The sequence below is a fragment of the Crinia signifera genome, chromosome 4, assembly GCF_055691185.1.
Source record: "Crinia signifera chromosome 4, ASM5569118v1, whole genome shotgun sequence".
In the NCBI taxonomy this organism is placed as follows: domain Eukaryota; kingdom Metazoa; phylum Chordata; class Amphibia; order Anura; family Myobatrachidae; genus Crinia; species Crinia signifera.
Window position 1 is genome coordinate 19978848 of NC_139220.1, and position 26483 is coordinate 20005330.

The following is a 26483-nucleotide window of genomic DNA, read 5'->3' on the forward strand; positions in this document are numbered from 1 at the left end:
CCACCAATTTGTGATGGTCTGGAATGAAGGGAAATTGCCACAAACTTCGGCATGATTGCCATCGCCCTGATGTGTACCTGGGCTCAGGGTCTGATTCCCACCTGATCTCTAATGTGCGAATTTGCAAGATGACTAACAGGAAGCTAGAGTTTAGGGGCGGTGATCAGTTTTCCATTCGCAGATTTGCTCAATCTGAGGCGTAAGTAAGAGTACGGTCATGTGCGCCGTAATAATATGGCCACTGCAGTCCATGGCCGCGTTCTTCCACCGGGTAATTTCTGCGCATATGAATACGCCGGGTGCGTGCAGCCACAGCGAAGAGGGTGTGCAAGCGTGGGGGGGCGTCGGGCCGGTCCATTTGCATATGGGAACGCCAAGAGTTTCATCAGCATTTCCCTTGAATATGCTGGTCGTTCTCATGCAAATGCCCGATGACGCGGGATGCGGCTAGCTGACCCCACCGGATGTCAGCTGCCCTCCCACTTCCTCCCAAACGTCCAGGCATATGTAAGAGAGTCCCTTTTATATGCATGCACCTTCGCCAGCTTTCGATGGTCGCCGACAATGATGTGGGGGTGGATCTCACTAGGCTGCGAATGGGTGTAACTGTGTAACATCCATTTACAGGCCCTGCGAGGGAATCGCCCTTGCGAATGGGTGGCAGCCAGGCCACCATTCCCAAGGCGGGGTTTGGTGGACTCGTAAGTCTGCAAATTTGCAGCCTTACGAATCAACCAGAATAAGCCCCTGTATATTGGTATAATTCAGGTTCTCGAAGTAACACCACCTGCGCACATCTGTTTTGCTGCACATTTGTCAGCCACTAATAGAAACGTAAGCACTGTTGAGACCTGGTATATTTGCTGTATAGTGGGCCGCAGCTCTGCTCCATTGCACATCATTTGTGGTCTTCTCCCCACTGTTGTTCTCTAGACCTACCAGAGTGGGATGTTAATTGCTCCAGACATTCCTGGTCTTCACTGACTCCTTGCAAAGGTTCTCTGTGCTGTAATTGAGCTCTGCCTGACTGCGTTTAGGTAATACTACCTATCTTTGAAGTGCATTCTATTATCATTTGCCTTTATTGTTTTATCAAGTGGCATGCGTCAGGGTATGTTTACTTGAAGTCCTAGTAGATGCCTTTTATTCTTCTTTCCATGAATAGAAGAGGGCTGATTGAAAAATAATGAGGCTGCCTCTGTTCTTCCGTCCCATAGGTAGACTCTCTGCTTGCAGCTGAAGTGTGACCCGGCTTACAATCTATATTCCCTACCACATGTACACGCACACGCAGACATTCTAGTGTTAATTTTGTTGGGAGCCAATTAGCCTACCAGTATATTTTTGGATTGTGGGAGTAAACCGGAGTACCCAGAGGAAACGCAAGTACAGGGAGAATATACAAACTCCGCACAGTTAGGGCCATAGTGGGAATTGGACCCGTGACCTAAGTGCTGTGAGGCAGTAATGCTAACCATTACACTGTCCGTGCTACCCGGCGGGTCCCTATCCTGTAACGCAGGGATAGAAAAAAAAGAAAAAAACAAAATGCAGTTTTAAAGAGCCTGAAAAAAAAAAAAAAAAAAAAAAGAGGGAGAGAAAAGTCTTTGCTTCCAAAATTATTTTTTGTGTGTGTGTATTTTTAATGACCTGAGACAGGACAGCATTGTATTTTTTTTTCTTACTTTACCCTGCTGCAATAGTTTCCTGTGCATGCAGGAAATGTACCGCGGTCTTTAGGGTGTGTCGGTGCTTACTCACATCTGGGCGGACACGGTGTGTGTGTAATGTTGCTGGGGTTACCACTAAACAGCATTCCTATGCTGAAGTTCTAAATGTAGCCCGGCACCTCTAGTGATAGTGATCAGGGATCATTTGGCTCCAGACACCCTTTCAGAGTGGATCATTGACTAGTGCTCATTGATGGACACTTAAGGCCCCCATACACTATGCGATTTTGGGACGATTTCATCCGATTTCGGCACTTTGTGCCGATAATCGAATGAAATCGGCCCAAAATCGTAGGTATGTGACATTTGATCCGATCCGATGCGCGGTCCCGTGCGCATCGGACCGGATCAGGGAGGTCGGACGGTCTGTACATACGATCACGTCCGACCTCCCTGTATGCATATGCCTGCCACCTGACAGGCATATGCATACAGACACCGGGGGAGTAATGGGGGCGGCCAGCGGCAGCGGTGGTGGGGGCGGCCAGCGGCGGTAGTGGGGGCGGGCAGCGGCGGCGGGGACGGGCGGCGTTTGCGGTGAGCGCAGTGTACTTACACATAGCAGCAGCGGCGGGGACGGGACGTGCAGTGGCGGCTATTATATTTTTAAAATACTTGTCAAATGACCGGCCGCGCTCTGATTGGCTGGAGAGCTCTCAGCCAATCAGAGAGCGGCCGGTCATTTGACAAGTATTTTAAAAATATAATAGCCGCCACTGCGCGTCCCGTCCCCGCCGCTGCTGCTATGTGTAAGTACACTGCGCTCACCGCAAACGCCGCCCTTCGCCGCTGCCCGCCCCCACTACCGCCGCTGCCCGCCCCCACCACCGCTGCCCGTCCCCACTACTGCCGCTGCCCGCCGCCACTACTGCTCACCGCCCTGCAGCTCCCCGGGTTTTTTTTTACATGGGATAAATCGCATGCGATTTATCCCATGTAAAAATGGCACATCAAGTGCCAAATTGTATGTGAGCCTCCCGGGGAGCTGCCGGGCGGCTCGCAGGTAAATTGGGTCCGACTTGTCCCTAGGACAAGTCGGCCTAATGTATGGGGGCCTTTAAAGGGAAGTGTTACCAGAGTGACAGGGTGAGAACCTTACGTCATGGTTTCAAGAAGTGAAAATACCACCGGCCAATAGGAATTCTGCTGCTGCTTACTTTTAAACTGCATTTGTGGTTATTTTTGTATTGAGGGGAAAAAAACGGTGACTGCTGCCTTGTAACACTTTGTACATAAGTGCTATAAGTGTGACAGATATATGTGTGTGTGTGTGTCACAGTAAATCAATTAGCACAATCTCCTGGTGTGTCCTAGTTGGGACGCATTGCATTTTCAGAAAAAAAAAATGCAACAAAGAGTCTCATAGGATGTTGTGTGCTAAGGGGGGCCCTTTGGCGTGACTGCAGCAAGGACGTTAGTGGGGACCTCTGTATTTTCGGTGCTTTATTACTGACCGGTTTGACGTGGGAATAGATACGTGGTAAAGAGGTGTGGTATGCGTCTCCGACCGTGGGAATCCCAACAGTCAGTATCCCGACTGCCGGTGCTCCGACAGGGGGGCGAGTGCAAAGAAGCCCCTTGCGGGCTCGCTGCCCTTGCCACGCTGCGGGCCCGGTGCACCCCCACAAGGGAGAATAGCCACTGTGTGTGTCCCCCCCCCCCATGTCGGAGCACCGGCAGTGGGGATCCCGACGTCGGGATCCCCACTGTCGGAGCGTCATCCGGCACCCCTGGTAAAGACCATTGGGTGTAGTATAGCTCATAGTCATTGGGTGTCACCGAGCACGTGGACCCCGAAATGGTACGCCACATCCCCTCGCTCTGCTACTGATGCGCTTGGCGCACTTTTTTTTAAAATTCCCAATCGGAGCCGCTGTGGGTGGGAAGGTTTGAAAGTCCAAAGAATTGTGGAAAAATTCCCGTTGACTGTTTTATCGCCACGTCAACATATCTTTTATCAAAGGCGACCTTGGTGCATGTGGCCCTCTTGTTGTTGTTCTAGACACCGCCTGTCGACCAGCTGGACACCAAGACCACTTCCCTTGGAACGGGCACCATTTCAGTCTGTTTCTGGAGATGAGGAACGTGGTGGGCATCTCTGAAGTCCCTGACTACAGCTGATCGCATCTCAACCATAGCTTTGCATAATGTATGGTTCATCAAGAGCTTCTTCATCCCACCTGTCGCCCATTAGGGCATAAGACTGGGAACAGGTTTGGGATGCTGGTCCCCACCGCCTTTGTTTTCTCCTGAGTTCTTTACCTGCGTGTATCCTCCCGTAACCCAGCGAGCAGCTGCTAGGTGGAAGAATTACAAGGGTTACGGTTACAAATTTAAAGCACCACTGATACGAAGTGCAAGGCCTGTCAGGTGGTTTAAAGGGACACTTGACGTTTTTAAATCAACCTCGTCTCAGTTTATTAAATAAACCCATGGGACCAAGCCGTGGACCGTTTAATAGTCATAGGTTAATCGTTTGTTAGTGTAATTACGAAGTCTAAATCTGGCTGCATGTTTATTCTGTGCTGATATTCCTGCCCCTCTGGGAACGTCTTAGCTGCATAATCCTCTCCAACCATCTAAACTGAACTTTGACCCTGTTACCTTAAATTTGCCCATTTTCCCATCGCAGTATTAAGTCCGAGAAGCCTTTAGGATATATTTAAAGCAAATCCGTTTCAGAGTCGCTGCCTGTTTATAATGCGAACTTATAACCTGATGCAGTGCATAGGATTAGAGCAGGGGTTCTCAAACTCTCTTCTCTGGACCCCACACCGTTCTTGTTTTCCAGGTCACCAAGAAGGTGCACTCATTACTCACTGACACATTTTAAAAGATCCACAGGTGGAGCTAATTAGCTCACTGTGATTCTGTGAGGAGTCCTGCAAAACATGCACTACAGATGGAGCCACTCCTGGTGATAGAATCTCCAATCGCCGCTGTGCACCATCCAACAGAAGGTGGCGCTCACGTGGCCCATTTTGCTGGAGCCTGACGCCACCCTCCCCCAGCTCCCTGCTGCTTCCCAGTCTCCCCCGACTCACCCTGCTCGTCTCCCTGAAGCGGAGACGGACTGGGAATCCGCTCCCCACCGCCGTGCTGACTGGGACGCGCGATTGTGTGGGCCGATTGAGCTCCTGGCCACCAGCCTGCACCAGCTAAGGAGATCTGGTGATTCTTCAGGCTATCTGACAGGCACTCCATCTGTATGTGGGATCCCGAGGACCAAGTTCTAGATCCTGCGGATTAGAAAATGCCCGGGAATCGCTAGAGTAAATTTGAGGTGCTCTGCGTAATTGCGGACAAAAATATGGGCCCGCCGCTCGCGTCCAGGTGACCAGGGCTAGTAGCGCATTACCGATTGGCATTGCCATGACTTGTGTTTGTGGCCAAGAACAGGGCAGGAATGATACGTAGGGCGTAGGAGAAACCGTGCGGGTTCTCAGTCACACTGTGCTATGGAGCCTGCGCCTCTGTTCTCCTCCTGCGTTCCTAAGCTTGTTGGTGCCTAGAGCGGTGTGACACTGCCGGAGAGCTGCCTGCATTCCTAGCAGAGGTCAGCGCACACTGGAAGTGCATACCTTGGCGGATTGTGCAAGGTGCACACGCATTCCTGAGGACGGAGGCCTGATCTTGTGAGCTGTGCTCCTTGTAATAAACAGGGGGTGACAGCTAGTAGTGAGCATGCAAACACATGGGACACAGTTCTACTATTGCAGCACAGAAGCGCCATGCACATAGCGCCTGATTCAGACTTGGTCGCACAGGTCCGAATTTGGCGCCGGCCCCGATGGTGGGGGACTGCATAGGCTCTTTCTTCTGTGCGAGCAGATGTGTAAGCATACACATCCGCTCCCAGCGTAGGTGGGCATGCCATCCCCTTGGAGGTATTAACCTGCTCGCTGCCTAGCAAGCCGGTCTGAATCGGACCCATAGTATCTGTAAAATGCTGCATAACTGTTATGTCTTTCCGCTATGGTTTTTTATCCCTTCTAACATCTTAGATTACTCCCTAATTAACCAGGCATGAAGTATAATTGATGCACAGAGGTTGCAATGCCTGAGCGCCTTCCCGTTTGCAGTGTAAGTACTGTTGGGTGTTTGATTACACATCCTGTGTCCAGGCCTAAACACCCGGCGCACGTGTGGCTTCGCTGCTGGCGCTGTGGTTCATATGGACACATTCATGGTTAAATGCGTTAGATCAGTGGTCCTCAAGGGCCCTCCCAACAGTGCATGTTTTCCAGGTCTCCTCACAAAATCACAAGTGACATAATGTGTCGGTGAGTAATGAGTACACCTGTGCACCTGCCGGGGGACCTGGAACATGTGAGCTGTTGGCGCTCCTTGTGGACAGAGGGCTAGATGTATTCATCCGTTATGGGGAGAAGGGGTATCGGGACACGTTCTGTGCGTTGACACCGCTTCTCGCCTACGTGTGACTTTGCCGGTGAGCGGGAAATGACCAAGGAGCTGAAAACAATATAACCAAAGAAAGATGGTATACTGTCGTTAGGTCGACACTATTAAGGTGGACATACATTCTGTTGACCACTGAAGGTTGACAGGGTGAAAAGGTCGACATTAGGAAGGTTGACAGGAGCGGTGATCCTCCAGCCTAAACGTGAATATTTCTCCCCATTCCTAACCTTAATCTTCCACTTAGTGCCTAACCTCACTCCTAAGCCTAACCCGAATGTCGACATTTCACCGTCTCCGTTCTGAGAATGTCGACATTGAATCTTAACATTTTCATGGTCGACATACTGACTGCATCCTGTCTATAATGACCTATCAGCAGGCTTGTATCAAGTGTCACAAGCAAAGCAGCATAGACCATAAAGCAGGTTGGTGTTGGGGGGCGGCACCGCTGCCGTTTTATTTACTTGTTTGTCTGAGTGGGACATTGGGTATCTCATCCAACCCCACAGTGGGCATAGACACCCAAAAATCCCATATAAAACTCATGTCGACCTTTTTTGCTGTCGACCAAATGATCCACACACGTCAGCAAACCGCGCTTCCCCTTATGTATATGTTTTAATTCCCATAACTGGACATTTCTGTTCCTTTACAACTGACTCCGTGTTGCAGCCCTTGATCCTAGGTTAAGTGCCCTGTGGCAGTGTTATGTGTACCAGCTGTGTACGTCTTGTTGATAAACACATCTCACGTGCCTGGGCTATACTCGTGGTCGGGAACACACTTGGCTTTGTCTCTCGGAACACTGCCCCTATCTGTGCACAGAGATCAGTATGCTGGTGTCAGTGCCTCAGACATGCTAATCTGAAGATGAGTGGGACACGGCATTCTCCTAAGTAGGACAAGCCGGCTAGTACGCTGGTCAATGGCAGGAGCTGCCTGAATGCCGCATTGTTCTCTAATTGGATAACCGGCCTGGGGAAGGCAATGCCGGTGTGCCAGGCTGCAGTTGTGCAGCTTTCGGTGGCGGCGGTTTCTGCATCTTCCCTGCCCAGCTGCAGGATGACATCACAGACGGGTGTGACATTTCACATCTGGTTCACAGCATTCAGACAATGCGTTGTTTTCTGTTTGAATAACTGTAATAACAATAGAATAACTGTAATGATAATTGCTCCTGGCATGGATACCGTTTTATGTTGTTTTTTCCCTTACATTTTTCCAGTTCTAAAAGTTACATTTATGGCCCCGGCTGTGTGATCATCATTCATGTTATTTAGAAACTTCTGTTTTTTTTTTGTTAAGATGGGAGTTGCCCATAGCAACCAATCAGAATCTACTTCTTATTGATTTTAGCACCTTCTAGAAGATAATGGATAAAGGGGGTTATTCTGGTCCGCTCGCACTTCCAGTTCCTTCGCACTGGGACCGATGTTTGGCGCATTTCTGAGCATGTGCATACACTGGGTGCATGCGGCACCCAAGACAGCGGGCGGGGGGCGGCGGCGGCGTATAGTCGTGCCCATGGGATGTGGGGAATCGGCAAGTGACGTGGGTGCCGGGGCCGGGCAGCTGACACCACCGGGTGTCAGCTGCCCGCCCACTTCCTGAGGAATGTCCACGCAGATTTCACATCATCCGATGATCGGCGACTATCGAATGCTGTGGGTGTTACCCCACAGCCTGCGAATGACTGTTAATGTTACACATCCATTCGCAGTCCTCCGTGCGAGGGGGGGTTGTACCGGTATTTGCAGGACGGCGTCTGTGGACTTGCAGCCTTGCGAATCAACCAGAATGACCCCCAAAATCTGTATTTGCCAGTTGGGAATAATACTTGTTACCGTTGATCTGTATATTGCAGGCATTGCTCTGTATATTGCATGTGCGATTAGTGAAAGATAAAGGGCTGTATGTTCCGGGACAGTCTGAGCTGCAGGCCTGCTTCCAGTGTATTTATAGACTGATCTCTGCACCAGGTGTAGGGTAGGTGCGAGTCCACGGAGATAGCGATGGCTGCTACCTTACCATATAGGGACCTGCATACAGTTCTGCGCTGTCTGCATCACAGTTGGCCGCATGTCGTGTGTCGTCTTGTGACGAAATACCCAACTAAATAAATGGGTCTGACAAGACCCCCCCCCCCATGACACTACGTGGGACATAGGAGCATCTTAATGTATAGATGCACTGGACAGCTGCCTAGGGACCCACAATTCTAGGGGCCTCCATGTAGGGCTGGGTGGTGGTCACACAGAGCGGCCTGCCTCCCAGTCTTCAGCCGCACAGTGAATGGCTGTGCTCATTCTGATTGGTGGCAGGCTGGAACTAATCACCAATTAGAATGCTGACAGCCAGTCACTGCATGGTAGCAGGTGGAGAAACGGTGCATGACCGCAGGAGGAGAATGTAATGATTTTTTTTATTTTTAAATTGGTTCCTGTCAAAGCGTATGTAGGGGCCCCAGTGTGATACTTTGCCTAGGGTCTACAATGCAGTTACGAGGGCCCAGCAGGGATGGGGGGGATGCTTGTGCTTGACAGTGTGACTATAAGTGAGCGTGAGTTGTGTACTGCGTGTGTACTGTAATTGAAGGTTCCCAGCTTTGTGCTGGCAGTCTATCATTGTGTGACCATGACATATAAGTTACAATAGGCAGAGTGTGTTTGTGGCTCTGTGAAGTCTTGTAAAGCGCTGTAACGCTGAGCAGGGAGAAGATCCAGGTCTCTGGTCCCGCACACACCCTGCCGGCCAATATCGTGGTATCAGCCCTTTTACAATAAAAGTTCCGCCCAGGTGATTGAGGTTTAACCGATCCTGGTTTCTAAGGGCAACTATGGGAGGAGGTCAGACGGATGCTGTGCCAATTGTGTAATCTGCAGATCTCACCAGCGCACCTATAGGAACCCTTGTTGTATTAGGTGTGACTCAGATGGGAACAGGTATTTGCTGCGCAATCTCGTACATTATGGCCTAGATGGCTAACTCGACACTCCAGCTGTTGTTGAACTACACATCCCAGCATGCCTTGCATCAGTTTTAGCATGGCCAAATAGTAAAACTGTAGCAGGGCATGCTGGGATGTTTAGTTCAGCCGGAGTATCAAGGTTAGCCATCACTGCATTATGGCAATACAAGTGTCCACCGTGTACTGGGTGTGGATCGTGTTGTCGACCCGACTTAGGTCGACAGGGTTCTAGGTCGACATGGGGTTAGGTTGACATGGGTTTTTTCACTGTTTTTTTTACCCGAATGTCGACACAGTTGGAAGTCAACCGCAGCCCCTCGCTATACTTCGGCACGGTGCCCCGTTGTGTGTGCTTGGCACACTTTTTTATTCTCCCACCACGCCCTAGTGGATGGAAGGGCATGAAATACCGCCTGTTGGCACATGTCTGCTCAAAAAAACAGTGAAAAAACCCATGTCAACCTAGACACCAGTCGACCTTCATCCATGTCGACCTAGAACCCTGTCGACCTAAGTTGGGTTGACAATACGACCGTATCCCTGTATACTAAAAACTGAAATAATTGCCCCAATAGCCATATACCAAGTAAAGGTGGTTTATTGGCACAGTGGGTAGAATTGTTGCCTCAGTCATAGCTTGACCTTTTGACAGTCCTATGTCGACTTTTAAAGTGTCAACCTAGCGACCATATCCCGGTGGCGCTATGTACAAAACCCAGACGGTTAAAGCACTTAGGCAGGTTACTGGTAACTCTGAACTTTTTTCCTCTGTCCTTGCCAATAGATGCACCCTCTTCCTGGCTTAGTTAGCCGTGAGGCTAATTGCCAGCAAAATCTCTGCAGCGTGGGGAAATCCTATTCAATTCAATGGGCTTTTTCCCATTCCAAAAGATCGTGGCGAGTGCACAGAAACCCACGGAGTCCGCTGGCAACTTGATTTTCTGGACTTTTTTTGGCTGCGGACTTTATAGAACAGCAAGGTTCGGTTGAATACACCCTGCATGTTCAGCGGGGTACCGGTCACGTCACCGAATTATATAAATATGATATCGTGCAGTGTGCATACACAATATCGTTCACCCACAGGACCAGCAATATCGGCCATCCCGCGGGTCGTCTAGTATGTAGGGCACTTTAGACTTGCAAAATAAACCTGTTGGGTTTCGTACATATAGAACACCCTAAACAAGTAAGTGGACTTATATTTCTTTTTAGGATATAAAGATATAGCCGGCTCATCATTTCTGTGTCGCGGCCGCTCGTGCGTGTTTCGCGCGCCTGTGTCGCATCCGCGTCGCCACGGACATTCGATGCATTTCTATAAACTAGGGGAGCAAAATAGATACACAAGCGTGACGATGGGATCACACCAATCACCACGTAAGTCCTACGTGGCGATGGGATGGTACGGTAGGTATGATATGCCGCCTGTTTTCAACCGTTTTCCTGCAGTGCTTCCTTCTGTAATGTGATTGGGAATTGTCCAGAGTCAGTAGGTGAATCCCGGCTTACCCTAATCTCCGCTGCTCTGTGTTTTATGGTTCTGTTTATGGTAACTGGCTGACGAAGGAACATTCCATCATGGCGTCCGTAAATCAGTCCTGGTATGTGGACCACACATAGGATATATATAAAATATGTCGGCAGTGGCATTCCCTGCAGCGTCGCCGCTACCGGCCGTACGCTACAAGCACTATGCCGACAAGGTTAGAATGATGCGTAAAGCGTTTAAACGGTGTCGGCAGTGCAACGCTAAACATGCTGAGGTAACAATTATTGTGCTAGAAGTACTGACCTTTAACCTTGCCCGCATACCGGTGTCGGCATATTGCTGTAGAGTATGTTGCTGTCGACATATTGGCTGCATTATCATAGAGTAGACCGATGTAGCTGCAAAATGATAACTGAGAACAACTGTCCCTTTGTCTACGTCTGATGCAGTCATCAGATGTCTCCTGGGATGGGTGGTCCGGACCCTAAGGGGTATATTTTACTAAGAGGTGATGTTACCAATAGCAACCAGATTCTGTCTATCCTTTCTGTATGGCGCAGATGGGGAATCTTTGGCCCTCCAGCTGGTGTTGAACTACACATCCTAGCATGCCCTGCTACAGTTTTGTTATTTGGCCACGCTAAAACTGTTGCAGGGCATGCTGGGATGCGTAGTTCAACAACAGCTGGGGGGGTCAAAGGTTCCCCATCCCTGCTCTGTTGGATCAGGACAGTGGCCCCTTTACAGTCAGGCCAAGCACATGCGTTCAATGCCAGTGGTAAACAAAGATGTTTATTTCGCTGCTTTTACTGTGACCTAATTCTGTTACAGATCATTAGTCCTGACGTTAGTAGGTGGACGTGTTACCCGTAATCACATTAGGACGGTCATAAGGAACATATGACTGCTGTTACTCCCATTGCAGCACCGCGGTGCTGCTCCCCCTCACAGCGACGAGTGTCTGCGGACAAGCTCAGCAGCTGATCACAGATCTGGTGTGTGTGTGTGTGTGTGGGGCTGCCCTGCATTTGGCACACCAGACGCTGATTCATGCCCTGGGCAAATTGCCCGCTGCAATGAGGGGGGGAAAGCATTGTAGAATCCTTATCTTTATTGAGTGACGACATATACAAGTTGGATGCTGGTTTATGAACTTGGATGATGAGTCACAAAATATAATCAATCTGGTCAATATCATTATTTCAGTGTTACACAGGCCATAGAGCCTAAAGGTGGCCATACACACGCAGATTTATCTTCAGATCTGGCTGGTTGGACCAAAAACATGGTTATGGATGAGTGCAAATGACAGTTGACCATTTGCATAGAAATGCTGGAAAACTGTCAAACTGTCACTCATCCATAACCATGTTTTTGTTCCAACCAGCCAGATCTGAAGATAAATCTTACTAGTGTATGGGCACCTTAAGGGGCTGGTGCAGGCCCGTTTGCAGAGCGTACCTTGTGTACGTTAGCAGTGAGTGGACACCGGTATGGGCAAGGAAAGTCGACTGCTTTTGAAGCGGTGTTACTGGTGGCTCATGGGGGTGCTCATGTTGTTGAACCTCAGTGAGGTGATAATTTAGTCTGCACAGGGTTGATACAAGCAAAAATCTGTATTATTATTTTTTTTATCTTGTATAGGGTCAATACATGTGCAAACGGGTGTGGTATAGCGCTACGACATCGGAATCCCTACTGCCGGTACCCCTACGAGGGAGAATAGCCCTGTCATTCAGGATCCCAACTGTTGGGAGGTCATCGGACACCCACGGCAAACCAGGCGTACGCCTAGACGGTGTACATCCCTGCACACTGCCTCATATACACAGTTATCGGTTTTGTAATTGCTTCTCTGGTGCGACATGCGCCTGATGTACAGGTAACTGCGTCGGGCACAGGGTGGGGCTTGTCCAGTGCAGACCAGGATATGGTGAGGAGAATATCTGAGGGAATTGGAAGAGTTGTTCCTTGGTACTGTGCCCGCTGCTGAGGAAACGGATCCCTCCCTTCTACTTCTCAGGGTTTATATAAACTGAGTGCACAATAGTCGCTGTGGGATTATTTCAGTCACTGGGAGGGGGAACCTGTTATACAATTGCAATCACTGTGTCTGTAATGGCTGCAGGTTATGTGTGCGGTGTAACGTTATGCATGCAACCGGCTGATGGTCGGTAGAGGCCACTTCATGGACCAGATGACTCTTTTTTGTGTGCTAAAAGATGTCATAGCAGAAAGTGAAAGAAATTTGTGCAGGGACACTTATCGGTTTCAAACTTGCTGGATATTGAGGGAGCTGTGAAGACAGATATTGGAGGGAGGAGCCGATAGGGGGAGGGGCCGGGGAGATTGTGAGCTAAAAACTGTCACCGCTCAAAGGGAAAGTAAAAACGGTCACAGCTCACGGTGAAATTACTTTGCAGAAGCCCTCGTTGTGATGGGATTTTAACTATTTATGCAATCATTTATAATAATTTTTTAATCTATGAAATAGGCGTTTTTCACGATAATGAAAGCAAACCCCTGTGTACACACCGATGTTCTGCAACTTACAGGACTCGTTTCAGAATGGAGTTTGATCCCTGTTCCAGGGCTTTTTCCATCAAGAAAAAAAAAAAAAAAAACCATAACCAGAAAATAAAGAAACCCTACTTAAACCTTGTAATATAAATTAGGTTTCTGGGAACTTAAACACTTCTTTTTCTATATACTGTATATATTTTTTGGTGCACTCTTTTAGCTCTAGACCGGCACCACAGAGAGCGCTGCACGGTCACAGAAACAGCATTTCCCCATTTCCCAGCACTGCTAAATAAACGTCCTGACGCCAGAAAGGCCCCGGCCCAGCAGAGAGAGCTTTCTGGCTGACTAACCTCACATTCATGCTTTATTTGGAATGAAAAATGAGGATACAGTTGACATATTGAAGACACTTATGTAATGATGATAAAAAATAACGTCATCAAATTTGCAAAAGGCAGTACGGATGGTGTAATGGTTAGCATTACTGCCTCACAGCGCTGAGGTCATGGGTTCCATTCCCACCATGTGTTATATATACAGGGCAGTACGTAATAGTGTAATAGTTATAGCATTACTGCCTCACAGCACTGAGGTCATGGGTTCTATCCCCACCATGTGTTATATATACAGGGCAGTACGGATAGTGTAATGGTTATAGCATTACTGCCTCACAGCGCTGAGGTCATGGGGTCTATCCCCACCATGTGTTATATATACGGGGCAGTACGGATGGTGTAATGGTTACATTACTGCCTCACAGCGCTGAGGTCATGGGTTCTATCCCCACCATGTGTTTATATATACGGGGCAGTACGGATGATGTAATGGTTACATTACTGCCTCACAGTGCTGAGGTCATGGGTTCTATCCCCACCATGTGTTATATATACAGGGCAGTACGGATGGTGTAATGGTTAGCATTACTGCCTCACAGCACTGAGGTCATGGGTTCTATCCCCACCATGTGTTATATATACAGGGCAGTACGGATGGTGTAATGGTTAGCATTACTGCCTCACAGCACTGAGGTCATGGGTTCTATTCCCACCATGGCCCTAACTGCGGACTTTGTATATTCTCCCCGTGCTTGAGTGGGTTTCCTCTGGTTACTCCGGTTTTCTCCCACAATCCAAAAATATACTGGTAGGTTATTTGGCTCCCAACAAAATGAACCCTAGAGTGAATGTGTGTGCGTGTACATGTGGTAGTAGTACTAGTCTCTGTACAGCGCTGCGGAATATGTGTGCGCTATGTAAATAACTGGTAATAAATAAAATGTCATCAGGTGACCAACTGTCCAGAGCGAGGCACCTGGCTTGACGCATAGCGAGCCACGTGAGGGGACGCTATACACTAATTAGGGGTAATTGTGCTCAGGTGTCAACATTGACACAGAAAAAAGTAAAAAAAAAACCTCATCTCGACCTTTTCCATGTGGATGGATTTTCTTGAGCGGCGTAGAGACTCGGAGATGTCTCATGCGGGAAAAAAGAACCCTTGGCACGGAATAAAAGGGAAATAAAGGCTTTTTTTTGAAACATTAAGTGGATGTTTCCTGGCTTTTAATACGTTACATGAGCAATCAGACCAGGCACTTCCTGTTTCACTTTTGTGCCCCACACCCTCATTCCTCATCGTTAAGAGACGGCACCGGGGGGGGGGGGGGGGGGGGGGGGGTGTGGGGTGTGTGTGGGGGGGGGGGGGGGTGTGTGTATGTGGTGGTGGCTGGGGCTGCTGTAATACTCTGTGCTGCTGTAAGCATCTTATGCTCTCCAACTCCAAGATAGATTATCCTGTGCACCCAGTTCCGAACGGTGGACAGACGGACAAAAAGGATCTGAATCTAATCCATGACGATGACTTCTGTAATTACTCTTATTGCTGTAATGTGATGTCCCATTAAATAACGAGCGTACATTTCAGTAAAGCGATGGCAGTATGCACGCGATACTGTGCATTCAGAACTATGCTCGTATCAATTTTGCTATCCTTTCGGTAATAATGATCCAACTTGCTGAACTACAGCACCTAGCATACCCTGTCTCTGAACAGCTTGAGCTTGGTCAGACTCCCATGGAAGCGAGTGTGGGTAATGGGTCGACAGCTGAGTGCGTGGCTCTGCGATTAGTCACCGTGCATGCTTCAGGCCCGGTGCCTCGCTCCCACGTGGATGCTAAAGTATGAAAAAGTAAAAAAATGGGAAAAATCGTGAAAACCCATGTCGACGTTTTCATGTTTCAACCAATGCCACGCTGAAATGTATTGCTTGTGTCGACATTTGTCTACAGTAACCCTAGAATAGAATAGTGTGTGGAGCGTAGCCAGGCACCGTGCCCAAAGGCAAGCTCATCGGTACACGTTTGCGGTGTCCATGTCGACTGTGTCAACATTCGTGACCAAAACCCTTGAAAAACTCACGTCAACCTAGCCATTGCCGATCTTATGCTTGTGTCGACCTTAGCCATGGCGACCTGTATCATGTGTCGATCTAAGCCAGGTCGACCTTCTGTGGTCGACACAATGACCCATACTTGATCCGGATCCCCATGGAAGTTCCGCACTGTTCTGCTGCCACCTGTTGGCTTAGGGATGGTATTGCTCAGTATCTTTACTTAATGACCTATTTTGTTGCTTTACCTGCTTTCCTACTATGGGGAAATAAAGGCAGTTTCCTCGTTTGATGTTTCCAGCATAAACAGAAGCGTGTCAGCCGCTCTGAGCCGGTCTTGTGACTCAAAAACTGCGCTAAAAATATAAAGAAACGACGCGCTGGATTAGTTTCCATATACCCATCTCTTTCCACTTAAGGAAACCGCTTACATTTATAATGGTCTACCCCTTACCCCCACCCCCCCTCCAAAAAACAAAGCGAAAACAGGGGATAAGCTCCGTGCAGGAGGAAGAGCTGAAGACCCTGATTATCTAACCGTTTATATCATTTATTTTTATTTATTGCCAGTTTATTCTATAGCGCACACATATTCCGCAGCGCTGTACAGAGAATATTTGAACACTCGCATCAGTCCCTGCCCCAGTGGAGCTTACAATCTATATTCCCTACCACATGTACACGCACACAGACATTCTAGGGTTAATTTTGTTGGGAGCCAATTAGCCTACCAGTATATTTTTGGAATGTGGGAGAAAACCGGAGCACCCGGAGGAAACCCACACAAGCACGAGGGGGAATATACACACGCCGCACAGTTAGGGCCATGGTGGGAATCAAACCCATGACCGCAGCGCTGTGAGGCAGTAATGCTAACCGTTACACCATCCATACTGCCCCGTATATATAACACATGGTGGGGATAGAACCCAGGACCTCAGCGCTGTGAGGCAGTAATGCTAACCATTACACCATCCGTACTGCCCCGTATATATAACACATGGTGGGATAGAACCCATGACCTCAGTGCTGTGAGGCAGTAATGCTATAACCATTACACCATCCGTACTGCCCTGTATATATAACACATGGTGGGATAGAACCCATGACCTCAGTGCTGTGAGGCAGTAATATAACCATTACACCATCCGTACTGCCCCGTATATATAACACATGGTGGGGATAGAACCCATGACCTCAGCGCTGTGAGGCAGTAATGCCAACCATTACACCGTCCGTACTGCCCCTTATATATAACACATGGTGGGGATAGAACCCATGACCTCAGCGCTGTGAGGCAGTAATGCTAACATTACACCATCCGTACTGCCCCGTATATATAACACATGGTGGGATAGAACCCATGACCTCAGTGCTGTGAGGCAGTAATATAACCATTACACCATCCGTACTGCCCCGTATATATAACACATGGTGGGGATAGAACCCATGACCTCAGTACTGTGAGGCAGTAATGGTAACCATTACACCATCCGTACTGCCCCGTATATATAACACATGGTGGGGATAGAACCCATGACCTCAGTGCTGTGAGGCAGTAATGTAACCATTACACCGTCCGTACTGCCCCGTATATATAACACATGGTGGGGATAGAACCCATGACCTCAGTGCTGTGAGGCAGTAATATAACCATTACACCATCCGTACTGCCCCGTATATATAACACATGGTGGGGATAGAACCCATGACCTCAGCGCTGTGAGGCAGTAATGCCAACCATTACACCGTCCGTACTGCCCCTTATATATAACACATGGTGGGGATAGAACCCATGACCTCAGCGCTGTGAGGCAGTAATGCTAACATTACACCATCCGTACTGCCCCGTATATATAACACATGGTGGGATAGAACCCATGACCTCAGTGCTGTGAGGCAGTAATATAACCATTACACCATCCGTACTGCCCCGTATATATAACACATGGTGGGGATAGAACCCATGACCTCAGTACTGTGAGGCAGTAATGGTAACCATTACACCATCCGTACTGCCCCGTATATATAACACATGGTGGGGATAGAACCCATGACCTCAGTGCTGTGAGGCAGTAATGTAACCATTACACCGTCCGTACTGCCCCGTATATATAACACATGGTGGGAATAGAACCCATGACCTCAGTGCTGTGAGGCAGTAATGCTAACCATTACACCGTCCGTACTGCCCCGTATATATAACACATGGTGGGGATAGAACCCATGACCTCAGTGCTGTGAGGCAGTAATGCTAACCATTACACCGTCCGTACTGCCCCGTATATATAACGCATGGTGGGGATAGAACCCATGACCTCAGTGCTGTGAGGCAGTAATGTAACCATTACACCATCCGTACTGCCCCGTATATATAACACATGGTGGGGATAGAACCCATGACCTCAGCGCTGTGAGGCAGTAATGCTAACCATTACACCATCCGTACTGCCCCGTATATATAACACATGCTGGGAATAGAACCCATGACCTCAGCGCTGTGAGGCAGTAATGTAACCATTACACCGTCCGTACTGCCCCGTATATATAACACATGGTGGGGATAGAACCCATGACCTCTGCGCTGTGAGGCAGTAATGTAACCATTACACCATCCATACTGCCCGGTATATCTTCATGGGGCCAATATGTCTGCCACCCATGTATAATTAATATAGAGAACTGAGGTTTAATAATAGGATAGGTGGATGGCATTGCAAGGCTACAATTAAGCTTTCATAATTGTTACTCGCCGACTCCTCTTTTGGATCATACTGTATATATTATAATGTAGAATCACTTGTTTAAAATGCGCCTGAAGGCTGAAGGTTTACAAGGGAAAACACGTCATGGATTGACTTAACCATAACTTTCCTTACGTTGTGTGCAAACGATGAGTACATAGTAGTGAGTTGTGTTGAGTAAATAATTGGTGTTTCACCGTCTCTGAATGCTGGAGAAACGCGTCGCTGTGACAATCTCAAAATATGCTGTTAGGTTCATTGTCTCCCAACCCAAAAACTAGAATCCGGTTGGCTCAGTAAGCTGCTGCCGCCGCCGCCGCCGCCGATTCCCCCTTGTTAACATGCAAGGAAATGTGTAACGAAGACGCCTCCACTGCAGGGGAAATTATTCGATCAGAATGGACTTTCATTTGCATTTGCCAAGACTGGGAGGGTGGCTGACATCCTGTGACATCAGCCGCCCGGCAGACATTGTCCCGCCCGCGTAACCATGGAAATGCCAAACTGTTCTGCATATGCGCATAATAGACCATGCGCAGTCCCCAAAAAGCATTGTGACGGGGCCGAACTCGCATTTTGGCTAATAGTTCAGAATCGCCCGTATAGGGCTGGACCACCCAGTAGTGAAACAGACATTTTATCATTTCTAGCAAGAGATAAACACTGTGGGCCAGATGTATCCAGCTTCAAAAGGTGACAAAGTGGAGAGTGATAAACAGCCAGCCAATCAACTAATGCCTGTCATTTTTAAAACCCAGCCTGTAACATAACAGTTAGCTGATTGGCTGGCTGTATATCACTCTCCATTTTATCGCTGTTTGAAGCTTAGTGCATCTGGCCCCTTGTGAGGCCTAGTAGTCAATTGGTAATTTCTTTAAAAAAATGGGTACTTGTGTCCTAGCATGGCGCCCATCGCATACCTTAATTAGTGGTATGCGATGGGACCCGATTTTCGGGTTCCAAGAGCCACACTATATAAAATCAACTCAGTGCTGACGTGGATAGTGGGGGTATGTGTATTTTTTTTGTCCTGGAAGCCTGGCATTGATTAACAATTTGAGTGCCAAGTGAATTTGTCAAAAAAGGGTTCACAAGGATCCCATAAGTGGATATACCCATGAGGTGCCAAGCAAGTTGTTAATGGTGTGTTCTCTAGTCCTGTGTGAGTTACTGTTACTTTGATGTCTCAACAAGGTTCTTTTATGTGATTCTTTATAGAGGAAATAATAAATCCCATAAACTTTAAAAATTAAATTCCAATTTAAACGTCTCCCTAACTCCCGAGCCAAACACATTCCTGAAGTCACTTGCTCCTCTTGATGCTCCTCTTCCTCTGCAGTCGGGATGAAGGTCCTTCAAAATCTTTTAATTCATTTTTCAAAGTCCTTGATCTACGTGATGACTGTTCTTACCCTCAGTCGTTCCTCCAGTACCCACCAGCAGCTACAGGTTGTTTGCTCCTCATTAATGGAACAAGCGTTCCTTATGCCTCTGGTATTTTTACACCGCTCTATAGATGTAGGGGATTATATGGTGACCATGGATTACCCAGTGGTTCCCAAACTCCTTGTTCTGTGGGTAAACAGAAGGGGGTTTGGTATGACGCTCCGACGGGGGGGATCCCGATGGCCAGTATCACGACGTCGGGATACGGACTGCCGGTGCTCCGACGGGGGCGAGCGCAAAATTGCCCCACAAGGGAGAATAGCCCCTGTGAGTCGGGATCCCCCCTGTCTGAGCACCGCCAGTCAGGATCCCGACGTCGGGATACTGACTGTCTGGTTCCCCCCCCCCCCTGTCGGAGCGTCATCCGGCACCCAAACAGAAGCGAGTCACTTAAACAGAACGTAAGGATGATCGATCTATAAACACAGGTTTATGCTTCTGTGGTTCAATAAAGTTTGGCAACCTCTGGTATAAAATGAACGAGGATCGGAATCCACTTATCTTTTATAGACCGAAAAAAGCGTTTCTTGTTTGAGTGTTTTGTCATTTATATGTTCTTACTAAACAATACAAATAAATATGAAAGTTGGCTTCTCCATACAGTAGGTTACGTTCTCTCCTCGTTCATTAGTCACAGGACCGATTAGAAGTAGATCCGCACTCCCCCCCCCCCCCCCCCCCCGCCCCTCTGTTTATTTATTTGGCCTGGAATGAACCCTCCCCTCCCCCTTCCTAATCACCAAATAGTTTCATGGCCCAAACCTCCTCCATGTCTGGTCTGTTGGAGAGGGAACTGTATCCAGCACGGATTCGGAATGATCACTTTTTTTGTTGTTGTAGCTTTTGCTGTAGCAGAGTGCCCTAATTCCCACGCCCCCCTCCCCCTAGCAGAGTGCCTGCCACATACCAAATACAGTAACATCATCTGAGAATTGGTGACACAGGGAGCAGCCGGAAACGCCTGCCATTCTGACAGCCATTGGCAGACCTATGGGATATTTAGTTCTGGTCGCTTGGCATGGTGATAGCATAGTCCTCATCCCTGTATGTGATGTAACTGGGACCAGTTTGCAGAGTGTCCACCAGATATGTTGGCTCTATAGCTTGGCCAGTACCTGCATTGCGGGAGGTTTCTATATGGCTTTGCCCTATAGCCATGTGAGAAATACACGGCTTTTCCCCGGCGGGACGGACCCCCATTCTCACTGCTAGGCAAATTAACGGGTGAAGAAGTTCTACCCGGTAATTTGCCATTTAACACAGGTTTTTCTGCAGTGTGAACGGGTCAACCCGTGTCTGCATACCTGGATCTCAAACACGGGTAAAAAAGAAGGGTTTTACCCGTGTATGAGATCCGGGTATGCGACCCGTTCACACTGCAGAAAAACCCATGTTAAAAGGCAAATTCCCGGGTCGACATGATCGACCCGGGAATTTGCCTGCAGTGAGAACGGGGTATACATTTTCAGACCTCTATCTGGGGAGATATGTGAGTTGGTATTTGGGCAGCATGGATGGTGTAATGGTTGGCATTACTGCCCCACAGTGCTGAGGTCATGTGTTTGATTCCCACCATGGCCCTGTGGAGTTTGTATATTCTCCCCGTGCTTGCGTGGGTTTCCTCCGGGTACTCCAATTTCCTCCCACAATCCAAAAATATACTGGTAGGCTAATTGGCTCCAAACAAATTAACCCTAGAATGTCTGTGTGTGCATGTACATGTGGTAGGGAATATAGATTGTAATCTCCACTGGGGCAGACTGATGTGACTGTTCAAAATATACTACGCACCAGGTACTGGCTGACTCGGCCGTACCGAGCCTCTTTCTCGCTAGACTGCGCTGAACAGTTTGAGTAAAATCTACATCTGTGTGTGACTGAGTCCTTATCTGCATAAAGGTTTTCCCATGCCAAGTTACGTTGTGTCTGGTCTATGACTTCTAACGTATGTAAAATCGGTTATTGCGGGTTACAGCACAGCCCAGCGTCTCTGGTACACTGCGAGCGATTTATCACTGTGGTTGGGAAGTTGGGGGGGGACATGGTGTGCAGGAAATGGTGTCTACAAGAGGCTGGGGGCAGCACAGCAGCCTACAGAGTGCTTGGCTTACCCCAGCATCCTTTGGGCAGGGGTCTCAATCTACCCGTTTTCCTGACGCTTGGCGATGACACCCATATGCAGTGTAAACCGCACCGACATGGGAATGTCTCGGATCAATGACGCAGTGGTAATTCCCTGGTCTGACCTAGCTTGGAACATCCAACTCATTTTAAAAAGTTTTTTTTTTTTTTTTCCTTTCACAAATGTAATTTACAACTGAGTGTGTTCTGCCCTCTTGTGGATAACTTTGCTTACTACAACTGCAGATTGAATGCAAAATGCATGTGTACCAGGAAAACAAGAATTTAGCACATAAAATAGAACAAAAATGAGGAGTATCTGTAGTATGGTACCAATGGTTTACAATGTTATGAGACCATTAACACAGCACTAGGAGAAAGGCATATTGTTGGCTGAACTATATAATGTATTTACGCCATTCACTAGCAAGCAGTAGTATCATTGTGATCGCATTTATTAATTCACTATAAGAAACCAGTAACCTCCCTGAGGATGTGTCCTGAAGCTACACTATGACATCAGCAAGGCAGCGTGTGAGATCACTGATCCTAGTGAATGGATGGGCTGGGCTTTCCGTTATAAAAACTCATTTGTTCAGCGTGTGCTGTAATTAGGATTAGTATTGTTTATCGCCAGGGAATTGTTATGGCGCGGCTTAGCTGTAAATCCTGTAGTGCTCCATTCAGGGCTGTTTGGCACAAGATTAAAATAGGCGCGTGTGTCATGTCTTACAATGCTTTTACACATGTTAACAACGACCAATTCTGACAGTCATATCTCTGGACTTGTATAGTGTCGCACACCTGTGGTCTGGTTGCATGGGCGGTTACTTGCTGAATTGCGTTTTCAGTAACCCCTCCTACAGTCATCAACAGGTGTAAGAAGTTAAGGAAAAAAATAAGCACACCTAATTAAACAATCAAATGTGCAAATTGTACAATGCTTAACAACAATACCTTATATTTGCATGAACTTCCTTGTTCTGGTCATGAAATACACTCTCTTTAATGCTGTACAGCAGGCATGTCCAAACTGTGGTCCTCCAGCGATTGTGAAACTACACATCCCAGCATGCCTTGCCACAGTTTTAGCATTCCCTAATAGCAAAACTGTGGCAAGGCATGATTGGACTTGTAGTTTCACAACAGCTGGAGGGCCATAATTTGGACATGCCTGCTGTACAGAACCTCTTTCTGTTTATGATCACTGTTTAAATGTTGGTGCACTTTCTCATCTGTACAGTTCATGTTTGGTGAGATTTGTGGGTTGTTTCTGGTATCTGATTTTGTCTTTTGTCTCTTTTTTTTTCTTCTGATCTTTTGGTTATACCAGACATTTAAACGTCTTATGGTAGACGAGGTAAGTGTGTTTTGTGTGCCGTGTCCCTGTTTTGCTTGCACTTTCCATTGGTTTTGTGTTTAATCCTTCCTTTTGCCCTCCTGCACATATAGCCATGGCTGAAGGGGTCCATTAAAGGGGCTGCTGGTTACACGGACACTAATTTAATAATATAGCTGCCCTTACAGGATCATAATATAATGACGTTACTTACCGGGGCTTTCATTTATTTCCTTATGGGTAGGAGTCATTGGTCGACCACTGAAGGTGAACATGGCTAAGGTCGACATAAGCATTTGGTTGACAGTCAAAAAGTCGACATGACGTTTTAACCTTTTCTTTGTCCCGAATGTCGACATAGTCAACACGAACACTCTCAAAGTCTACAGTGTCCCATCGCATATAGTCAAAATCGAATAGTGTTCCGCTGCATTCGATCAGGATTGGATGCCGGTGCGCGTTGATGTTCAGTCTATATCGAATAGAAAAATAGACTCTGCGGGAAAGACTATGGGCAGTATTCAATGAAAAAATTCTCCGTGCATGGCGAGAGATTTTTTTCTCTCGCCATGCACTCGCCCTGTTCCGGAGGGCTCCCACTCCTGCTCCCACTATTTAATGTGGTTAAGACTCGCCGCCACTCGCGGCGAGTTTTAACCCCTGCAGCGGACGAGCGTCCGCGGCAGGGAGCGATCAGGGAGCTGGGGGACGGTGGCAGCCAGGGAGATTAAAGTCTCCCTGGCTGCCCCAGAACATATGTGGAGGGGAGGAGGGCTCCCCTTGACCCAGGCAGCACAAGCTACCCCCCTATAGCCAGCGGGGGACCCAGTATTCACTGCACCTGATCGTGCATATGTAATGATCGGGTGCAGTGAATATATGAATATCTAATGAGCGGCTCGAGAGCTCCGGCCCCCTGCTGGCTGCTCTGTGTAAAAAAAAAAATATATAAAAAAAAAATTTAAAAAAAATATATTTTTTTTAAATTAAATATATATTCATGCTATAAGCACATGAATAAAAATAACATGCCCCTACACAGAAAAAAAATCCTGATTTTTTTTTTTTTTTTTTTTTTTTTTTTTTACACCAAAATAAAAAGAAAAAACCTTTTTAGTTTAAAAGTTCACATTCCAGTTCTCCATGAAAAGATGGAGAATTGCTACACGGAGAGAGACGGCGAAAATCACTTAAAAAGACGGCCAAAATATCACATTGAATAGGGTGGTTCACTTTTGGAGAGCAAAATGCTCCTTCCAAGGCGAAAATAGCACAAACTCTCCATAAAACACGGCGAATTTTTCTCATTGAATACTGGCCATTGAGTATGGTATAGATATAGATCCGTTATATATAGTCAAAATCGAATGAGTACTCTGTGCCGTGCGATTTGATCCCGAATAGAAAAGGAATTGCACCGTGTGTACGGGATGCGGTCAATTTACCTACAATCAAAATGCAGACAACCATTGACTGACGGTCAAAATACCGACTTGTACATACTTTACCATCCCAGCGGACATGGAGTGGGAATCTAATAGTGTGCTGAGTGCAGAGGCGCACCGTGCCCGAAGCACAGGGTTCATGTCAACCCAAAAAATTATGAAAAAACGTGTCTAATTTTTGACCTGTCTATTTTTAAATATCGGTATTTGTCTGTATTTTGTCCGTCTGCATTTTGATTGTAGGTAAATCATACCGAAGCCGTGTGTACACCCCTTAAGTCTCTGCCTTCTCTGAGCCTGCGATGACTTGTGCCCAGTGTAAAGATCATTGGACGGTGGTCCTGTTACGATGGGATTTGAACATCTTTGCACGGCTGCGACGGGACGTGTAACTGTACACATCCATTCATACGGCGAGCGCGTTAATTCACAAGGCGGGATTTCACGCTATCGGAGAGTCCTCTTAACTGAGCGCCGGCTGGCAAATTTGCGCCCTGTGCGATCAGCTATGAATCGGACCCTTAGGGATTTTCGGGAGACTGTGTCATAATGTGGGATTAGAGAAAAAGTTGTTTCACATTGTACTTATAAAACATTTGGTGAGTATGAGAAACGTTCCCTTCAGCCAATAGCTCTGCTCGTATAACCTCAGTACGTCGCTGTGCTTATATGTAACGCTACTAACACTAACTGTAAGAAGCACGGTCAGTGCATCCCCAGGTCAGTGCATCCCCAGGTCAGTGCATCCCCCAGGTCAGTGCATTCCCAGGTCAGTGCATTCCCAGGTCAGTGCATTCCCAGGTCAGTGCATTCCCAGGTCAGTGCATTCCCCAGGTCAGTGCATTCCCAGGTCAGTGCATTCCCAGGTCAGTGCATTCCCAGGTCAGTGCATCCCCAGGTCAGTGCATCCCCAGGTCAGTGCATCCCCAGGTCAGTGCATCCCCAGGTCAGTGCATCCCCAGGTCAGTGCATCCCCAGGTCAGTGCATCCCCCAGGTCAGTGCATCCCCCAGGTCAGTGCATCCCCCAGGTCAGTGCATCCCCCAGGTCAGTGCATCCCCCAGGTCAGTGCATCCCCCAGGTCAGTGCATTCCCAGGTCAGTGCATTCCCAGGTCAGTGCATTCACAATTGCAGATCATTTGGACCATCGGCAATTCTAAATGGATACTAAGGGCCTCATTCAGGTTTGCTCAGTAAGCTGCGAACATCGAGCGCATATTATAGAAATAACTGAAGCTCTATCTTTTGTGTCCAGCTAAGATTAATATTATAGTTTTATTTGACCTGTTCACTTTAGTTTTATTTTGGAAAGTGGTTTTACTAAACCAAATGGATCTCGGATTCTAAACGATTCTACGTTGCCAGTGAATCACAAGCATTTGTGTAAATTTGATCACCTGTCTGGGGTGTGGCTTTCTGCTGTGTTGCTTCCAGCACAGTCTAGTCTGTATCCCAGAGCTATGATACAGACCCGCCTGTGCTAGAATCACCAGAGCAGAGCGCTCAACCCCAGGCAGGAAAGAGGAACCGCACGGTTTTTAGAATCTCACAGCCGCTATCTGTTACTTTGTATAAGGATTGGATGTTTTCCTTCTTTCAAAAACCAACTCAGGTGAAACTCCCTTAACCCCTTAAATGGTATGCCCGGAAATTTCTCGGGCTCAGCTGCGCTGCCGCAGCGGGCTGTCGCGGAAGTTTTCTAGGCATACCACAAATATGAAATAGGTGCGCGCCAGTGGTGTCCAGGTGTGCACCACTGGCGCAGCACCTCTAGAGCCCCCCCCCCCCCCCCAACCCTCCATCACCTGTGCTTCGGTGATCACACACTGGAGCTCTTATAACATCGCTCCTTCCGCCTGCCGCC

The 26483-nt window shown here is 47.8% G+C and overlaps 1 protein-coding gene across 3 annotated transcripts in view; it reads left to right on the top strand.

Moving 5' to 3' along the window:
• DIAPH1 (diaphanous related formin 1) overlaps nt 1-26483 on the top strand; it is a 183660-nt gene that overhangs the window by 25351 nt on the left and 131826 nt on the right. For 2 of the 3 annotated variants that reach the window (XM_083181346.1, XM_083181344.1), the window contains exon 2: nt 23169-23195. The exons of the other annotated variant lie outside the window; for it this stretch is intronic. In XM_083181346.1, the coding sequence (XP_083037472.1) occupies nt 23169-23195 (27 nt within the window). The remainder of the gene's footprint in view (nt 1-23168; nt 23196-26483) is intronic. 3 annotated transcript variants of the gene reach the window in all.